The sequence below is a fragment of the Lynx rufus genome, unplaced genomic scaffold (assembly GCF_022079265.1).
Source record: "Lynx rufus isolate CCGP_SWC_20201006 ecotype Redwood Valley unplaced genomic scaffold, mLynRuf1.p SCAF_10, whole genome shotgun sequence".
In the NCBI taxonomy this organism is placed as follows: domain Eukaryota; kingdom Metazoa; phylum Chordata; class Mammalia; order Carnivora; family Felidae; genus Lynx; species Lynx rufus.
The window spans coordinates 84,840,312-84,854,935 of record NW_025814824.1 but is presented as its reverse complement, the minus strand read 5'-3'; the positions used below and the strand labels follow the sequence as shown (position 1 = coordinate 84,854,935).

At 44.6% G+C, this 14,624-nt stretch overlaps 1 protein-coding gene across 2 annotated transcripts in view; it reads right to left on the bottom strand.

Annotated features, from left to right (window-relative positions):
• Window positions 1-1,548: 1,548 nt before the first annotated feature.
• PBX3 (PBX homeobox 3) overlaps window positions 1,549-14,624 on the bottom strand; it is a 220,601-nt gene continuing 207,525 nt past the window's right edge. The window contains exons 6-9 of one of the 2 annotated variants that reach the window (XM_047069595.1): window positions 8,377-8,542; window positions 7,013-7,125; window positions 6,142-6,231; window positions 1,549-3,091 (exon numbers count right to left, since the gene is read on the bottom strand). In XM_047069595.1, the coding sequence (XP_046925551.1) occupies window positions 2,999-3,091; window positions 6,142-6,231; window positions 7,013-7,125; window positions 8,377-8,542 (462 nt within the window). In that variant the 3' untranslated portion in view covers window positions 1,549-2,998. The remainder of the gene's footprint in view (window positions 3,092-6,141; window positions 6,232-7,012; window positions 7,126-8,376; window positions 8,543-14,624) is intronic. The other variant, XM_047069603.1, reaches the window with a different exon arrangement.

Here is a 14,624-nt window from a genome sequence, read left to right as displayed (position 1 = left end):
CTCAGGGGTCGTGCGCCAGCCGGTGCCTCTCCAGGAAACTCTGGGATATGTCTCTCTCAACAGACTGGCCTGAGGTAAAAAGCTGGGAGGCTTCTCGGGCAGGGTGTGTTTCTGGATATTAAAGAATGTATTTGTGTGCCCGTGTGCGTCAGGTTTCCACGGGATATTCTTGCAAAACCACATAGCATAGAGGTTGTTTTTATGTTCCAAGATAAGAAAGGCTGACCCATAAGCTAATCGAATCATGCAAATAACTACTTAGCCATGGGAGAGATTCCGACAGGCAGGCTGAGAGGCCACGTGAGGGAGGACAGCTTTGGAGGGCGATCTGTTTTATAAAGTTTACTCTCACAGAATAACGGCCTCAAGATTAATGGGGACGGTGGCCCTAGACCTTGTGTTGCCTGGCTCTGGCAACTGAAATAGTAAAAGTTGTATTTATCACAGACAATTTGCCGCGACTGATGAACATTAATCTGATTTCCTGTGAGTCAATTTCCTTGAGATATAGTAAACAGCCCAATTACCTGCTCCCCACTTCTTTCATTGCAAAGATTTAGGTCTGAGTGACAGATGGGTATGTAAACATACGGAATTCCGATTTTAATAAAACAAAAATAACGTGTAGTCTAATGAAGGGATTTCTCGTGGATCTAACATTTTACAAATTTAGAGTTCTAAAGGGTGCGTTAAGAGAGGCTGTGGGCTTTTGGGGTTTCTTTTTCAATGGCAATCCAAGGCTCACTCTTTTCAGACAAACTATTGTTTGTTCTTGGCTGGTATCTCACAGAAGCTATGAAAATAAGTGGTGAAGGTGACCAGACTGATTTTGTTTTGTTTTGTTTTTTAATTATAAGAAAAGGGGGCTACTGGGTGGCTCAGTTGACTGAGCATCTGACTCTTAATTTCGGCTCAGGTCACTCACAATCCCAGGTTTGTGGGATCGAGCCCGGTGTGGGGCTCCGTGCGGAGCGTGGAGCCTGCTTGGGATATTCTCTCTCTCTCTCTCTCTCTCTCTCCCCCCCCCGCTGCCCCGACTGCCCACCCCTTCCCCCACCTTGCACTGTCTCTGTCTCTAAAAAAAAAAAAACAAACAAACAACCAACAAAAACTACAGAAATGGTCTTTCCATCTAACAAGTGCCAGGGGCATCATTAGGTCAGGGGAGTGTGAGCTCCAAGGGCAGAAGAGACCTGGGTGCAAAGTACAGACCTCGTTGTCCCAGGTCTGTGACCTTGTGGCACTGGCTTAACTCTCATGAGCTGTGCTTTCCTAATCTCTGCCAGTGGGGACAATACCTTCCTTCGGGTGCTCTTAGAACACAGGGATCTAGGAGGATGCATAGGGTCGGTCCAGGAGCTAGCCAGGAGCCCGCACCGAGAGAGAGCAGTCAGTCGGCAGGGGCTGTTCCTCCACTCCCTGCTTCACGGTCATTTCAAAGTCCCTCTGTGTAGGGCCACACCTTTCCCGGCCCCGGCCTGCCTCCGGGCAGGCTTTCTGCTTTGCTGGCCCTGGCCGGCTCACGTGGTGGAGTCAGAAACGGCACCATTTAATCATGAAAGCAAAAAGTTTATTCATGTTTGAAACTACATATAGCTACCACGAGGAAGACTTTTTCAATCCAGGGTGTAATCCAGTTAGAAAGGAACACGAAACATTTTTAATACATTAGAATCACCGCCACAAATTATTTTCATGACTCAGTTTCAGAATCGCATACAATACAAAAAGAGAGAAAGGAGAGGGAGGGGCCCCATTACACAGGGTGAAATATACAGTACTGAATACTGAAATCTGAATGCATCACAATTAGCCGCCTTTTTTTTTTCTTTTTTTTTTTGCATGGATTAGTAACAAGATGAAGAACATTCAAAATGCTTTCTCGGTATTTACAACGGTTTTACTGATCCTGTGTTAATTGAAGACCCGATGTTTCCACTCTTGGTTTTTTAAAAGTTGCAAATGCAACCCTGATTTTTCTTTTAAAAGATTACAATGTACATTACATTTTGTGAAGGGAAACAAAGAGTTAATTACAAGATGCAAAAAGGTAAGAAAGAGACGAACTACAGCGTGAGTATTGTTCAGAGGTAGTAAGTGAGCACACTCTAAGCTACAGAACATGTGGAAATTCTATTGGTTTGTATGAGTTCGCATGAGGTAATAAAGCTGTGTTTTGATTGGTGAGATGTATAAATACTCTTTTGCTACACTATATACAACACTCCAGAGAGCAGGGCCTTTGTGGATGCCCAGAGGACGTAGCAAACCTTGACAAGCCTGTGCAGCACCCAGTGCACGCCGTACAGCCCCAGACGGATCTCGTGTTCACCTCTATCAGCAGCAAGGATCTTCATCTCTCAGAACAATCTGGATCCAGAATTTAATTACCGAGCAGACTCTGGGCACTGGTGCTTCCAGAGAGAGAAAAGATGCTACCAGTCTCTGATCTAATTATAACGTAAGAGATCGAAACGCAAACGTGACAAGGAAGATTCTTAAACAAACCATCGTTAACAGAGATAGCCAAACAGCTCCTTTATTCCAACCCCATTAGCGATATGAAAGAAAGACAATCAAAGTCCGCGATGGAAAAATGCAAGAAATTCAATTTAGGTGAGGTGAATCTTTGCATCTGCTCTAACGATTGAGGTTTAGCATATATTGTACTTTTTACCCTTAAGGCCAAGTAATTGGCAACTGTGAAACCATTAATGTAAAATATTGATAATAAATTATGATAAAATAGCTACAGGACTGTCAACAATGTTAAATCTTGGCCTAATTGGATAAAGTGCTTTTTTAACATTGTGTGTTTTTAAGTATAAATACAAATGATTATGATTCCTTTAAAAAACTGATTTACCAAGTTCTCTAATAAGACAAGGTTTTACAGTAAAGCTGTAGATGGTGGGCTACAAAACGCTTTCCTTTTCCTCCTATTGCTCTGAATGCACTTAGCAAGGCATGTCAGCTCAGGGAAAAGTGTTGCCAGAGATTAGTTAGAGGTATCAGAGTGCACACTTCCCGGGCCTTCTGTAGGGGAAGTCACAGAAGATGGAGTTGTTGCGTCCTGCCAGCCTCCATTAGCCTGAAAGGAGAAACACAGTTCAACGGGTGCACGTCTACATATTAATTCTCCTCCCCGATTTAAAATACCCAGATGACAACATGAGAGCAAAGATACATTAGCAAAATGTATTTTCTAAACCCACTTTGGCAGGAGTTTGAAGCATGTGTTAAAGTGGGATTAAATGCATGTAAAACAAATCCATCCCACCAAGTAAAGACTTGGCCATAAATCAGCGCGCTGAAGGAGGGCCTCGGCTAGTCTCAGGCTGGCATGCAGCTCGGCCTTTGATTTGCTGTAAAAAGAAAGTGACTCGGAAAGAAACCTTTTCAGGAGGGAGCGGTGGAGAGGCTGAGTGCAATGCCTCGGCAAGACCTCCGGTTTCCATGAGGTGTAAACGTCAGCCCAGCCTGGTCCTCGTTTCCATAGAGAAGGGGCCCGCCCTCGTTCCATACCCGCTCGACAGCCAGCTACTGTAACCCTGGGAAAATGAAGGCCAGAATTCCCTTCCGAATGGGATCTTCCGGAATGAAAATGCATGAACTGTGGAGGAGCACACTATTCAAATCTGTATTCCAATTATCTCTAACTGGGGCTCCTATTTGGGATGTTGCTGCTGCTTTTCACACGCCGCTGGCCCTTCCTGCCTCGACCTGCATCGGCAATAACAGTACTCAGAAACAAATTTGCCTCGTGTCTTGGCCTATAGAGGCAATTGCTGAAATCAATGTCTGATCAGATTTCTGCTGTGGCAGACAGCTTGTCGCTACATATTTTTATGTCAGTCAAGAAGAGGGAGGTGCGGGGCTTGCGACTTGGGGAACACTGAGTGGAAGTGACGGGGCGGGCCTTTCCGGAGAGAGGGCGAGGGTGAGCTGGCTGACACCCAGCGCCTGCGGCTCAGACCAGCCTCGCGCTCCGCTGCCCGCGGACCCGGGCCTCCCGCGCCAGCGTCCCTGTGGGACATGAGGTCCCCCTGCCTCCTTCACATCCGTCCGCAACTTCTGCGAGTCCATCTACAATGTCTTCTTTGAGGCCTGTGCCACCAGGCTACTGAGAACTCCGTCTAGAGCCTCCGCGCAGCCTGGGTCCGGCTGTTAGACGAGCTCTGTGCCGGCCGCTTTCCCTTCTCCCACGGCCGCTGTTCTTAGCGCCCTGTCTTTTGACCGACTGCATAGTTCTGCACATAAAGTACCTTTCCTCCCTCCAGGACCAAGAGAAAGAGAGTGGGGCGGGGGGGTGGGGGGTGGGAGGGACCAAACAACCCCACAGAGATGACCGGACCCGAAGGGACAAGGATCTTCCAGGCTTGAGGCAGATCAAATTCTGGAAGAAGAAAGGAAGACAACTCCGGAGGAAGAAGACAATGCTACGGCGATGGATTTTCAGAGCGTCCGGCGCGCAGCTGGGCAGTGACGTGCTCGTGTGCGTTTGTGGGCCTCTGAGAAACCCTCTCTACCTGAACGGTAAGCTGTTTTTACCCCTCAGGTATGAAAATCTACTTAGGAGAAGAAAAACTCGTACACAGATACAAGTCTAAAGATATTCCATCTGAAGTAAACATCATTCCTCCTTTATCCACATTTATAAACAACAAATGTACAATATTTTTACCCAGCGTGGCAGCTGGAGGAGAGGTTGTCAGCAAGCATTCTTTTTTTCAAAATAAATTAATCCTTACTCTGGTGGTTTGAGATTATGCACTGTATTATACAACAGCGCCTTATCAAGCCTCATCAGTGAAGATGGAATTCATGTCTGTAAAATGCTGCAGGCAATCACGGTTTCATATTTTATCATGTTGATAAGGATATCGCACATTCTCTGAAGCATTTCAAAACACTTAAATGAAAAAGGAGAAATGCAACTAAAAGGCTTTTTATATGGTTTGTTGTGGGTTATTATGAGTTATTTATAAACCCAAAAAGAAAGATTTGACATTTCAAATGTAAAAGATTTGAGTATTTAATGGTCCTTTCTTCCCTTTACAATTGAACATCCTCAATCACTTTTGCAATCATTAATATTTACTCTCCTAGCAAGCCAAGGCCCTAGAAAGGGAGAAATTTGTCCACTTTCCTCCTGATTCTACCACCACGCTTTGGGCAGTTCATTTCCTCCCTGAGCCTAGAATCCCAGATTCCCTCCACCACTCCTCTCCCCAGCTCTACCCTGATGGCCTGATCCTCCCCTCCCCAGGCTCCCTTTCCGGAGCTGAGGCGTTTTGCCCTGTTCCATCCATGTCAGTGTGGGGTAAAAGTAAAGTTTTGGTGAATTGGTTACAAAAGTTAAAATTATTTCCTCCATAATTAAAAAAAATTTTTTTTGAGAGGCTGAAAAGTGCCGAACACGTGTTGCATTCCACGTTGACAATGCAGCCAACTCACTCTTCAGAATGGAATTCTTTGTTTAGCTTGGTCTGTTGATCTGTCTGGGGCCCTCCAAGGCTGTTCCCTTCACTTGAGATGTGTTTGGGAATGTTTCCTACTGCTTGATTCTAAGACAGATAAATGACCTGTTTTATCCATTTCCCTGGGACACAGCACAGCCAGTAGGAGACGGCGTCTTAATGGGCTGATGCTCGAGTCCCTATTGATGACAGAATGCCGGCCACTCCTGGGTACCTGTGAGGACTTCTTTTCTTTATTTTCATAAAAATTGTTTACACGCTTGTTCATTTTTGAGAGAGAGAGAGAGACAACAGAGCGTGAGCGGGGGAGGGGGAGAGAGAGAGGGAGACACAGAATCTGAAACGGGCTCCTGGCTCTGAGCCGTCAGCCCAGAATCCGACGCGGGGCTCGAACTCACAAACCGCAAGATCGTGACCTGAGCCGAAGCTGGACGCTCAACCGACTGAGCCACCCAGGCGCCCCATCTGTGAGGACTTCTAAGGGCATCTGGGCGACATCAAGCGTTTAGGTTCATAAAACAAAGTGCGGTAAAAACGCCGCCTTCCCCACCTGCCAACAAGGTGAGAGGCCAAGTCAAATGGCCATTAATTTATTTATCAGCCACTGTTTACCTGACGCTGTTGCTACAGCTCTTCGAATCTGGTTCCCCAGAGTACTCACATTTAAGTTATGTGGACTGTACAGTGAGTTTCCTCCAAGGCCATCACTGTAGCCTCCCGTCTGATTGATAACATGACGGAGGGTATCCACCTAGAAGTGAGACGAAACAGAATTCATCATCCCAAATCTATTAAAACATCATCATTTACAAAAGGAAACAATTTGAATTATGTGTGCCACAAGGGTTTAGCATCTTCAGTGAGAGACAAATTGATCAATCAAATGTGACTGGCAGAATTTCAACAATTCTTTGCATATTTAAACTCACACATCTTTGTTTTTCATGCCAGCCCAACAAGAACATCTTCGTGGCAATGCACACTTGCCACCTACGTCAACGAAACGTGTGTGGCTGTGGGTGAACACTACTTATAAATATGTATACGGGATCTCTCCCTCTCACGCACACGTACGCACGCACCTACACGCATAAACACAAGTGGTTGTTCTCAGTTAAGAGGACGAGAAAAGAGTTGAACCTGGAATATACTTTAAGCACTCAGGTTTTTTTGATTCTGACTTTTAAAAATCCGGAAAGGAAACACACGCACATGTTCTTGAACCATACGCACACGCTGGCACACACCATTTTTGTTTTGTTTTGTTACGAAAGTAAGATGCACCCAACCCTGTCCATGAGCTCAAGCCAGAGCCGAATGCATTCACAAAGTTCATCAGGTTTGAATCTTCCAAAGTCACTGTTCACTTGAATTCTCATTAAATTAAACGGTGGGGCAGATGGGTCATGTTTGGAAGCACCCAGCACAGGGTCTGCACGGAGGTGCAGACCACTTCCATGGGGTAAGAGCATGGAGTTTTGAGCCCAAACCCTACCCTGCTAGAAAGGCCCCAGTTGGGGCATTTCTCCTACCTGTGATTGCACATTGGCTCCGACTTGGGACCCTTGGTAAGAATCCCCATTCAGACTCTGCATGTTCATGAACATGTCCCCAGAATTTGGGAGGTTAAAAGAACCAGAAGAACCTGGAAAGGAAAGAGTTAAGTAGCTGAATAACAGAGAGCTACACACATAATCCTCAAAGACCTAGAGGCAGGGAAAGGAGAAAAGGTGCAGAAGGGAAAGGTCGTGTACAACATAAAGCATTTCCAGATCTAAGAAGATGGAGAATAACTCCAAAGAGTTAGGTCCTGGGATTCATTTTGCAGCTAGGAAAGTCTTACCAGTGGGGAAGCCCAAATAGGAAACAAAGAGGAAATCAAAGTAAACAGAAAAACACCCAGCAGCTGGTCTGGAACCACCCCCTTGTTTTCATTTATCTCTAGGACTTGGTCATTAAATGAGCCCTTTGTCATCATGAACTGTCATGGCAATTAGAGAATAAAGGTTTTTCTGAAGCTCTTTCTTAGCCATGCCTTCTACCTAACTTTCATCTGTTTATGTTTCCATTAAAAAGAGCTGGAGTGGGGGAGGTTGGGGCAAGAAAGGGGATAGGAGAGAGGGCAGGGGAAAGACAACAAAACAAATAAACAAAAATCCCTCACTTTCTGGACTTTTAAACATATATTAAAAAGATCTGCTTAGAAAAGCCCTTGAATCGCATCTCGAGTCCACCTACTGCACTAGCTGCACACCTTTCACTGTTACTCAAGTGCCTTGTAATTTTTAGATGTTTCTAACTCCATCACAAATGTCACATAAACTGTAGCCAAAATGCACCATGATACTGCAGATACGCTTCCATGTATCAAGTACTATACCCCTCGCAGCTAACTACCTACCAAGTCGGCACAGGTGCTAAAGAAATGCTAAGAAGGACAGCAGACTGTAGTCTGCAGCTAGATTCAGTGGAAAGCACTGCTCTACTCCCAACATTCTAGCTTCATTATGCACGGCAACAGATAAACTTCCCACTCGGGCTCTTCCATTCATTCTCTGACAGACCACTGTGGACCTTAAAATGATACATGGGACAATACAGTTAAAATAATTATTAGCGATAGCGCTCTGCATAGTTGCTGAATTCAAAACCACTATTAAGTGTAAAGGTTCCAGAATCTACCAGTAGCGAGTGGCACTCGTTATGAACAGTGGGTTTACAGACTCTGGCCATCCACTCATTCACCCATCCCAAGAATAAGCCCTGATTTTAATATAAATCTTCCGTTATAAATTCACTGTGTCCTCAGTCTGGCTCTTGTTTCCTGGCCTGTGGGACAGGGTTTTGTGGCATAAGGCCGCCTGAGCCGAGTCGGGAGCGAGCACCCAGTACGCACCAGAATTTGGCGTGGTGGGCGAATTGGTCTGGTTGTTCTGCACAGCTGCGGCTACTGCGTGCGCGGCGGTCACGGCTGTCTTTGCGGCATAGAGGTTGGCTTCTTCCTGAAACTTGCCGATATTCTTCTTGTACCTGATTCGTTTGTTGCCAAACCAGTTGGATACCTACAAATTGCAAGGACACGAGTGAAGGGGAAGAGAGGTCAAAGGTGGGGGGGGGAAAGAGTCAAATTTCCAGGAATAACTGTTGGATACCAAGGGGATGCCTTGGGAGACACTCAATTCCTAGCGTGTACTTAATCGCCTCCTGTGGCTAATGCATCATGGTTCTAGGGGCTTGGTTTCTCTTTTCGCAAACTCTCGGAAAGATACCCCTTCTTGGAGTTAGCTGCAGTAACGCTAAAAAGGATGGGAGCGCTGTTCACCGAAAGGATTCAGTGGGTATATACCAGTTAGTATATGAACGATCAGTACCCCCAAAGTAGCTGAAAAAATGAAAGGCAACATTTGTTAAGCTAGGTAAATAATAAATACTTGTGAAGGAATGACTTATTCTTTTTGGCTCTGGAACGATTTTGGCAGTTGGACAGTAGAATCATGTTTGGTCTGCTGAAAAGAGTAACATCAATTAATAATGGATGAAAAAATCCCTTTGTCTCCAGTCTTAGAAGGCACTGTGTATCTGCCAAGATGGCTGCTCAGGCACCGCCAGTTAACACACGAGAAGGTCACAACTTGAAAATTCAAGTAATTCCAATAAGGTCAAATGCAAATACGGGGGAGCGGCGCTGATCTCATCAGGTGGAATATACTTCTTTCTTTGGCAAACTACTTATGATGTCAGCCCGTGCAAGTGGAAGAGATTTCCAAAGACGAACTTGGCAACAGGAAGATTTCATCACATTTCACTGACAGCAAAACTTTGGCCCGAGACTCATTGCTCATAGTTACGTGACGTGTTCAGGCACCTGTAGCTGAGCTATGTAAAGAAACTAAAACCCACACAGCAGTTTATAAAAAGGTACCCACCTGCTACATAAAAGGCTCTGACCTCCCTTTTGTTAAAGTAACGGTTTAAAAATACTCTTCATTAACTTCTTAATAATCTGTCAAAGGGGCATGTTGCTGTAGTATCAGGCTGGGTGGGTCACTGTTTTATTCTGAACAGCTATTCAGGGGCCCTGAGGAAAAATAAGGAGCGGCAAGAGCCCTCCAACCCAATTTACACCAGTGGGCATGCTTACTGACCATCTCTGCCAAGTCTTTAATTGCTTTGGAAATAGAACGCTCATTCTTCAACCTGTGGCACTCATCCTTCCAGAAGAAGCCAGAGAACTCTGGCAAGGAAGCCACGGGAGGAAGACAATGCTGGCCTTGCTGCTGCCCACATGCTGTCGCATACTGGGGAATCACCGCGTGCACATATACAAAGGCAGGTGCCCTTACTGAGGACCCATGCGGCAACTGTGAGCATAGGTTCAGCAGACAGAAACAAGCCAAAACTCATCGGGAAGTAAATATGTGACAGATCGGGACTTCCTAGCTGTTTCTGTTCCACTATTATCCCTCCCATGCCTTAAGGACTATATGTATCACTTCCTTCCTTCAGAGCAAATAGTAGTAGTTGTAACTGTCATTCAATGACTCTCTCCTATGTGCCAAGCATTACGCAGAGCCCTCTGAATACATTTTCTCATTCAATCTTAATAATCTCAGGGCTAGGAGGCCAACTGAGGTGGCTACACAGGCATAACACATGCCCCAAATCCCATGGCCTTTTCTCTTTCCTTGTTTGCTCTTTCAGCAGTATCTGACACGCCAGGGTGTGTGTGTGTGCGCGTGTGTGTGTGTGTGCGCACGTGCACGCGCGCATGCATGTGTGTGCATGCGCATGTGTGTGTCTTCCCTAAAACTCAGTTCTTGGCCCTCTTCTCTCTTCTCCTTGAGCTATCTTATCCATATTAATGATTTCAATCACTGCCTCTGTGTGATGACTCCCAGATTTCCATCTCTATCTCTAACTTCTATAAAGAATTTCAGTTCTTGATATTTTAAGGACATTTACATATAAAATGTCCTGCCACAGCCTCCAGCTCCAAAGGTCTAAAATGGAATTCATGTGTCCTCTGAACCTGCACCTCCTTCTCTGTTTTCCCTTTGTGTTCAGGGCATCTCCATCTCTTGAAATGTGGTACTTCCTACCTTACAAAGTCCCTGATTCCACCACTGGACGATTCTAATGAATATACAGTTCTGTATTCGGAACCAAGATCTGGTTCCCTCTCACTTCCAATCACTGGCCTTAAATGGTCCAACACCCAGACGGTCACAATATTAAGGTTCTCAAACAGCCCTGAGCGACTGAACCCCACTAGGTCACTGGCCTTCTCTGCCCTCCCTTCTTTGAGCTCCGAGTGCTTGCAGCAGGAACACATGATCATTGCGTAGGATGTGGTGGCGGGAGGAAGAACCAGGGGAGTGCACAGGTGAGAAGGCAGCAGAGGCCTGGGCCAGGTAGAGCAGTAGTTATCGAGAGGGCAGCTATCATGGGGGAGGAACTGGCAGCATTTGCCCACGGGCCAGCTGTAGAGGTCAAGGGGAGAGGAAGAAGCCAGAGATGATGTCAATGTGGGGCCCAGGCCTCCAGGAACATGGAGACAGATGCTCTGGGAAGATTCCTGCACCAGAAGTCAGCCTCAGTGACTATTAGGACCCATTCCCATTATATGACTCTAAAAACAAAAGTTCTGACTCAGGATTGAAAAAGCAGCATAAAGGGATCCGCTCTGATTATGCCGGTCAAAGTAAGTCCTCTTAGATCCTACCTCATGTTCCACAAGCACATTCTCAGCTCAGGAGGCAGACCTACAGAGCTGGTTTGCAAAAAGCTCCTTCAACATATAATATCGCACCAGTTTATCTGAATAAGACTGGCAGGCCTTCGAAAGAGTTAAATATTGAATGTTATCTATCTATGGTGCAAAGGGAGATAGTCCTGGTTGAGAGGGAATTCGGCATTTCTTAAGTATAATTAATGAAAATTCCCCAACTCTGAATTTAGCAACAAAGGCCCATCTTAGAATTCTCCTCTTCTAAACAATTCTCTGCTGGATTCCGTACTTTGTAGTTAATATTACCTTGACAATCAGAGAAGCTATAATACATTAATGAAACCTAGCCTGGAAAATCAGATTACAGCTTTATTAACAGTTTCATAATTGAGGAATCTGGGTACCACTGAAGGTCTCATCTCTAGCTATGCAAGAATCCTGTGTTTATGCATACCCCTGGACCAATCAAACAACAGTCATCACTAATAAAGGTTTATTTAATTCTCACAGTAAAATTTTAATATCACCAGCAGCCTGGGGAAGCTTTAGCAAGTGGATTTGCTTGACATCAGATCGTTTCTATTCTGCTAGTCCCAATACTTCTTAATCTTTAATATCAAGGCAATTAAAATTAATGGCCACTCATCCGAAGCTACTGTGGGCAGTGTTTCCTTGACATCAATTGTTTGATGGGATTACCTAGAGGTTAAACTAACAAGCAAGGTTTAATTGGAAGCAATGAAAGAAGCAGTGATCATACGTTATGTTTAACCTGCATAACCACATCTAAATGAATATCTAAAAATGTTAAACTATTTCTCAAATTAAAATATGCACGTCACATTCTGATATCACAGATTTGGGTATTGCAGCAAGCAGCTATTAAGACCATACTGCTGCAACTAAGATCAGTTTAATTAATGCAGAAATCGACACCTAAGTTCAGGAATTTCTTTCACCTTTTAAAAACCAATGGATACAATTAGTTGCAAAAGAATCTCCACCCTCACCCTGTAAGAAGCACTAAAAGCTACAGATCACATGTGTCCTTTCTACACGGTGCTCACAGTGGAGCCAGGCTATACTCACGGGACGCTAAGTGGAGCCGGGCTTGCTCCGTCTCGGAACTGGAATGGTCTGTACGTTGGCCCCAGAACAGAAACACAGGCAGGTGGAGAGAAAGGGAATGCACCGTCCCGTACTTCTCTTTTGAGCCATGTATCGAGCGAGGATTCATGACTCTGCACTGTGCACAGGGCGAAGGGCCAGGCAAGATTTTAAGATCAATTAAAAATGAGAATTAAAAAAGAGAGAGAATAAACATACGAGTACTTTCCTCCTTCTGTTCATGTTCATTGCTTTCAGCTCCCAGGCCATGAGTCTCTGGCAATTGGGGAAGTGAACAGTGAACATTCTGCAGGCTGCTGGTTTTCAGGAGCCCTTCTGCAAGGCCAAGACATGGCCAGAAGAGCTTCTGGTCTCGCCCATTTACTAGCCATGTGTTCGCCTAACTCCATCCAGCAGCAGACTGCCAATCGCTTTTAACAAGTCAAATGTTTTTATATGTGGAATCTAAAAAAAGACAAACTCATAGAATAGTTGGGTGTATTAATGATTTGGCCCATGGTAATTAGCTGAAGACTGTTAGTTAGCAATGGCTAGCACCCATGTGTCGCCAGTGAAGGAACAAGAGACCCAGACTAGACAAATTGCCCGAAACCACACAGCAAAGTGTGACAGATCCAGACCCAGATTTCAACACCACTTTTCCCCAATTGATTTTTCCCCATCAAGTTTTTCCTTTTTTATATCAATTGAGGTATTTACTGAGTATCTCTTATGGTCAGTACTACCCTACGTGTCATGAGGAGATAAAAGAATAAATAAACGTGTACCTGTACCTGCCTAGAATTTGCAATCTGATTATAAAACAATGCTAGACACACAAAACAATTAGCGAAAACTGTTTCGCTAATGTCAGCTGCTACCTCCCTCTTCGTACTAACTTAACTCCCTTTTCCCCTCTCAACCTCTAAACCCCTCTGTTGTGGTGAGACAGGAAGGAGCAACTGTTCTAAAGGAAAGGAGGAAAGGAGATCCAAGGAGTGTTTCTGGAAGATGTGACATCAGAGTGGAGGCCTAACAAGAGAGGAACATTCCCCCTGGGGAGAATGAAGGCACAGAGAGAGCAGGGGAAGGCATGGGTACCAGGATGGGCACCAGTTACGACATGTGAAGGACCAGCAGGCTCTGGCTAAGGAACAGGACAGGGGAGAGTGTTCTAGGCAAGGGAAAGCCTGAAGAGGCACCCTCACATCTCCCCTCTGCAAGGCTGCACTGAGTGGAGGAGAAGTGGAAGGAAGACAAAGGCAGAGCCTTCTAGGAAGTATACTGGGGGATGGGGTCAGGGGGGGCCACCTGAGGCCAGCCAGGTAAGGCAGCCTTCTCAGACAGGTGCCTGTCCTGTGTCAGTGGACTGCACGCTTTTTACTGGAATAGTCCCTAAAGAAATTTTGAATAATCAGGTACCCACTCACACATATTTTGTCCTTTGCACATTTTTTAAGTTGGCATCTACTATTTTTCATTATAAGTTTATAGTTATAAACAATGTTATTTCAGTATGTCATAAATGTTGACATTTTAAAATAAAACTGTAACACAATTCTTTAAAATGTATCCAACTGAATTTAAATAGCAAAGCAATTTGATACCCAGTATCCATTTTAAAAATACATAAACTTGTTTTTCTTTAACAGTCAAAAATTTTGCATCCCGTTTTGTCCTTAGAAGTGTATTTCCATTACATTTTCCTCCCATATTATCCTAATGCAATATACTTTTATGCTCTACAAAAGAAATACATGGAAATTGAAAATTTTACACTGTTTTTATTTCCTGTAATTATAAGGCTCTCCATGTTTCATACATCTTTCTGGATTAAGCTATCATTACAATTAGTCTAAAACTGATCAAAGCAATACAGACTTATTTTAATAAAAGTACTTACTTTGACCATCAAAAGTAACTTTTAAAAAAATCATTCATGTACTTCTTAATCAGAGGGGTGCAGGGTTATAAAGGGCTGGTAGAAGGGGGTTTGGTCATCAAACTTTCACACAACCCTTTGGTGGCACTGGGGAGGGTCTCACACTTTGGGGCAATGGGCCATCATATAAGGTGGGAGGATTCCTTTCACAAAGTGGAAAAATGGCAAGTGATAAAGCAGAGGAAGGAAAAAACCCACACGTCGCTTCCACAACAGCCGCTTTCTGAGGCTCACGGATTTCAGGCAAGAATATATACATACATGTGGAAAGCTGGCCGGAGAAAACCTTACAACTGCGCCCTAGTAACCTCTGGAAAATCTTTGGCTACTTTGTGGACCATGTATGTATACCCTAGTTTGAGACTGT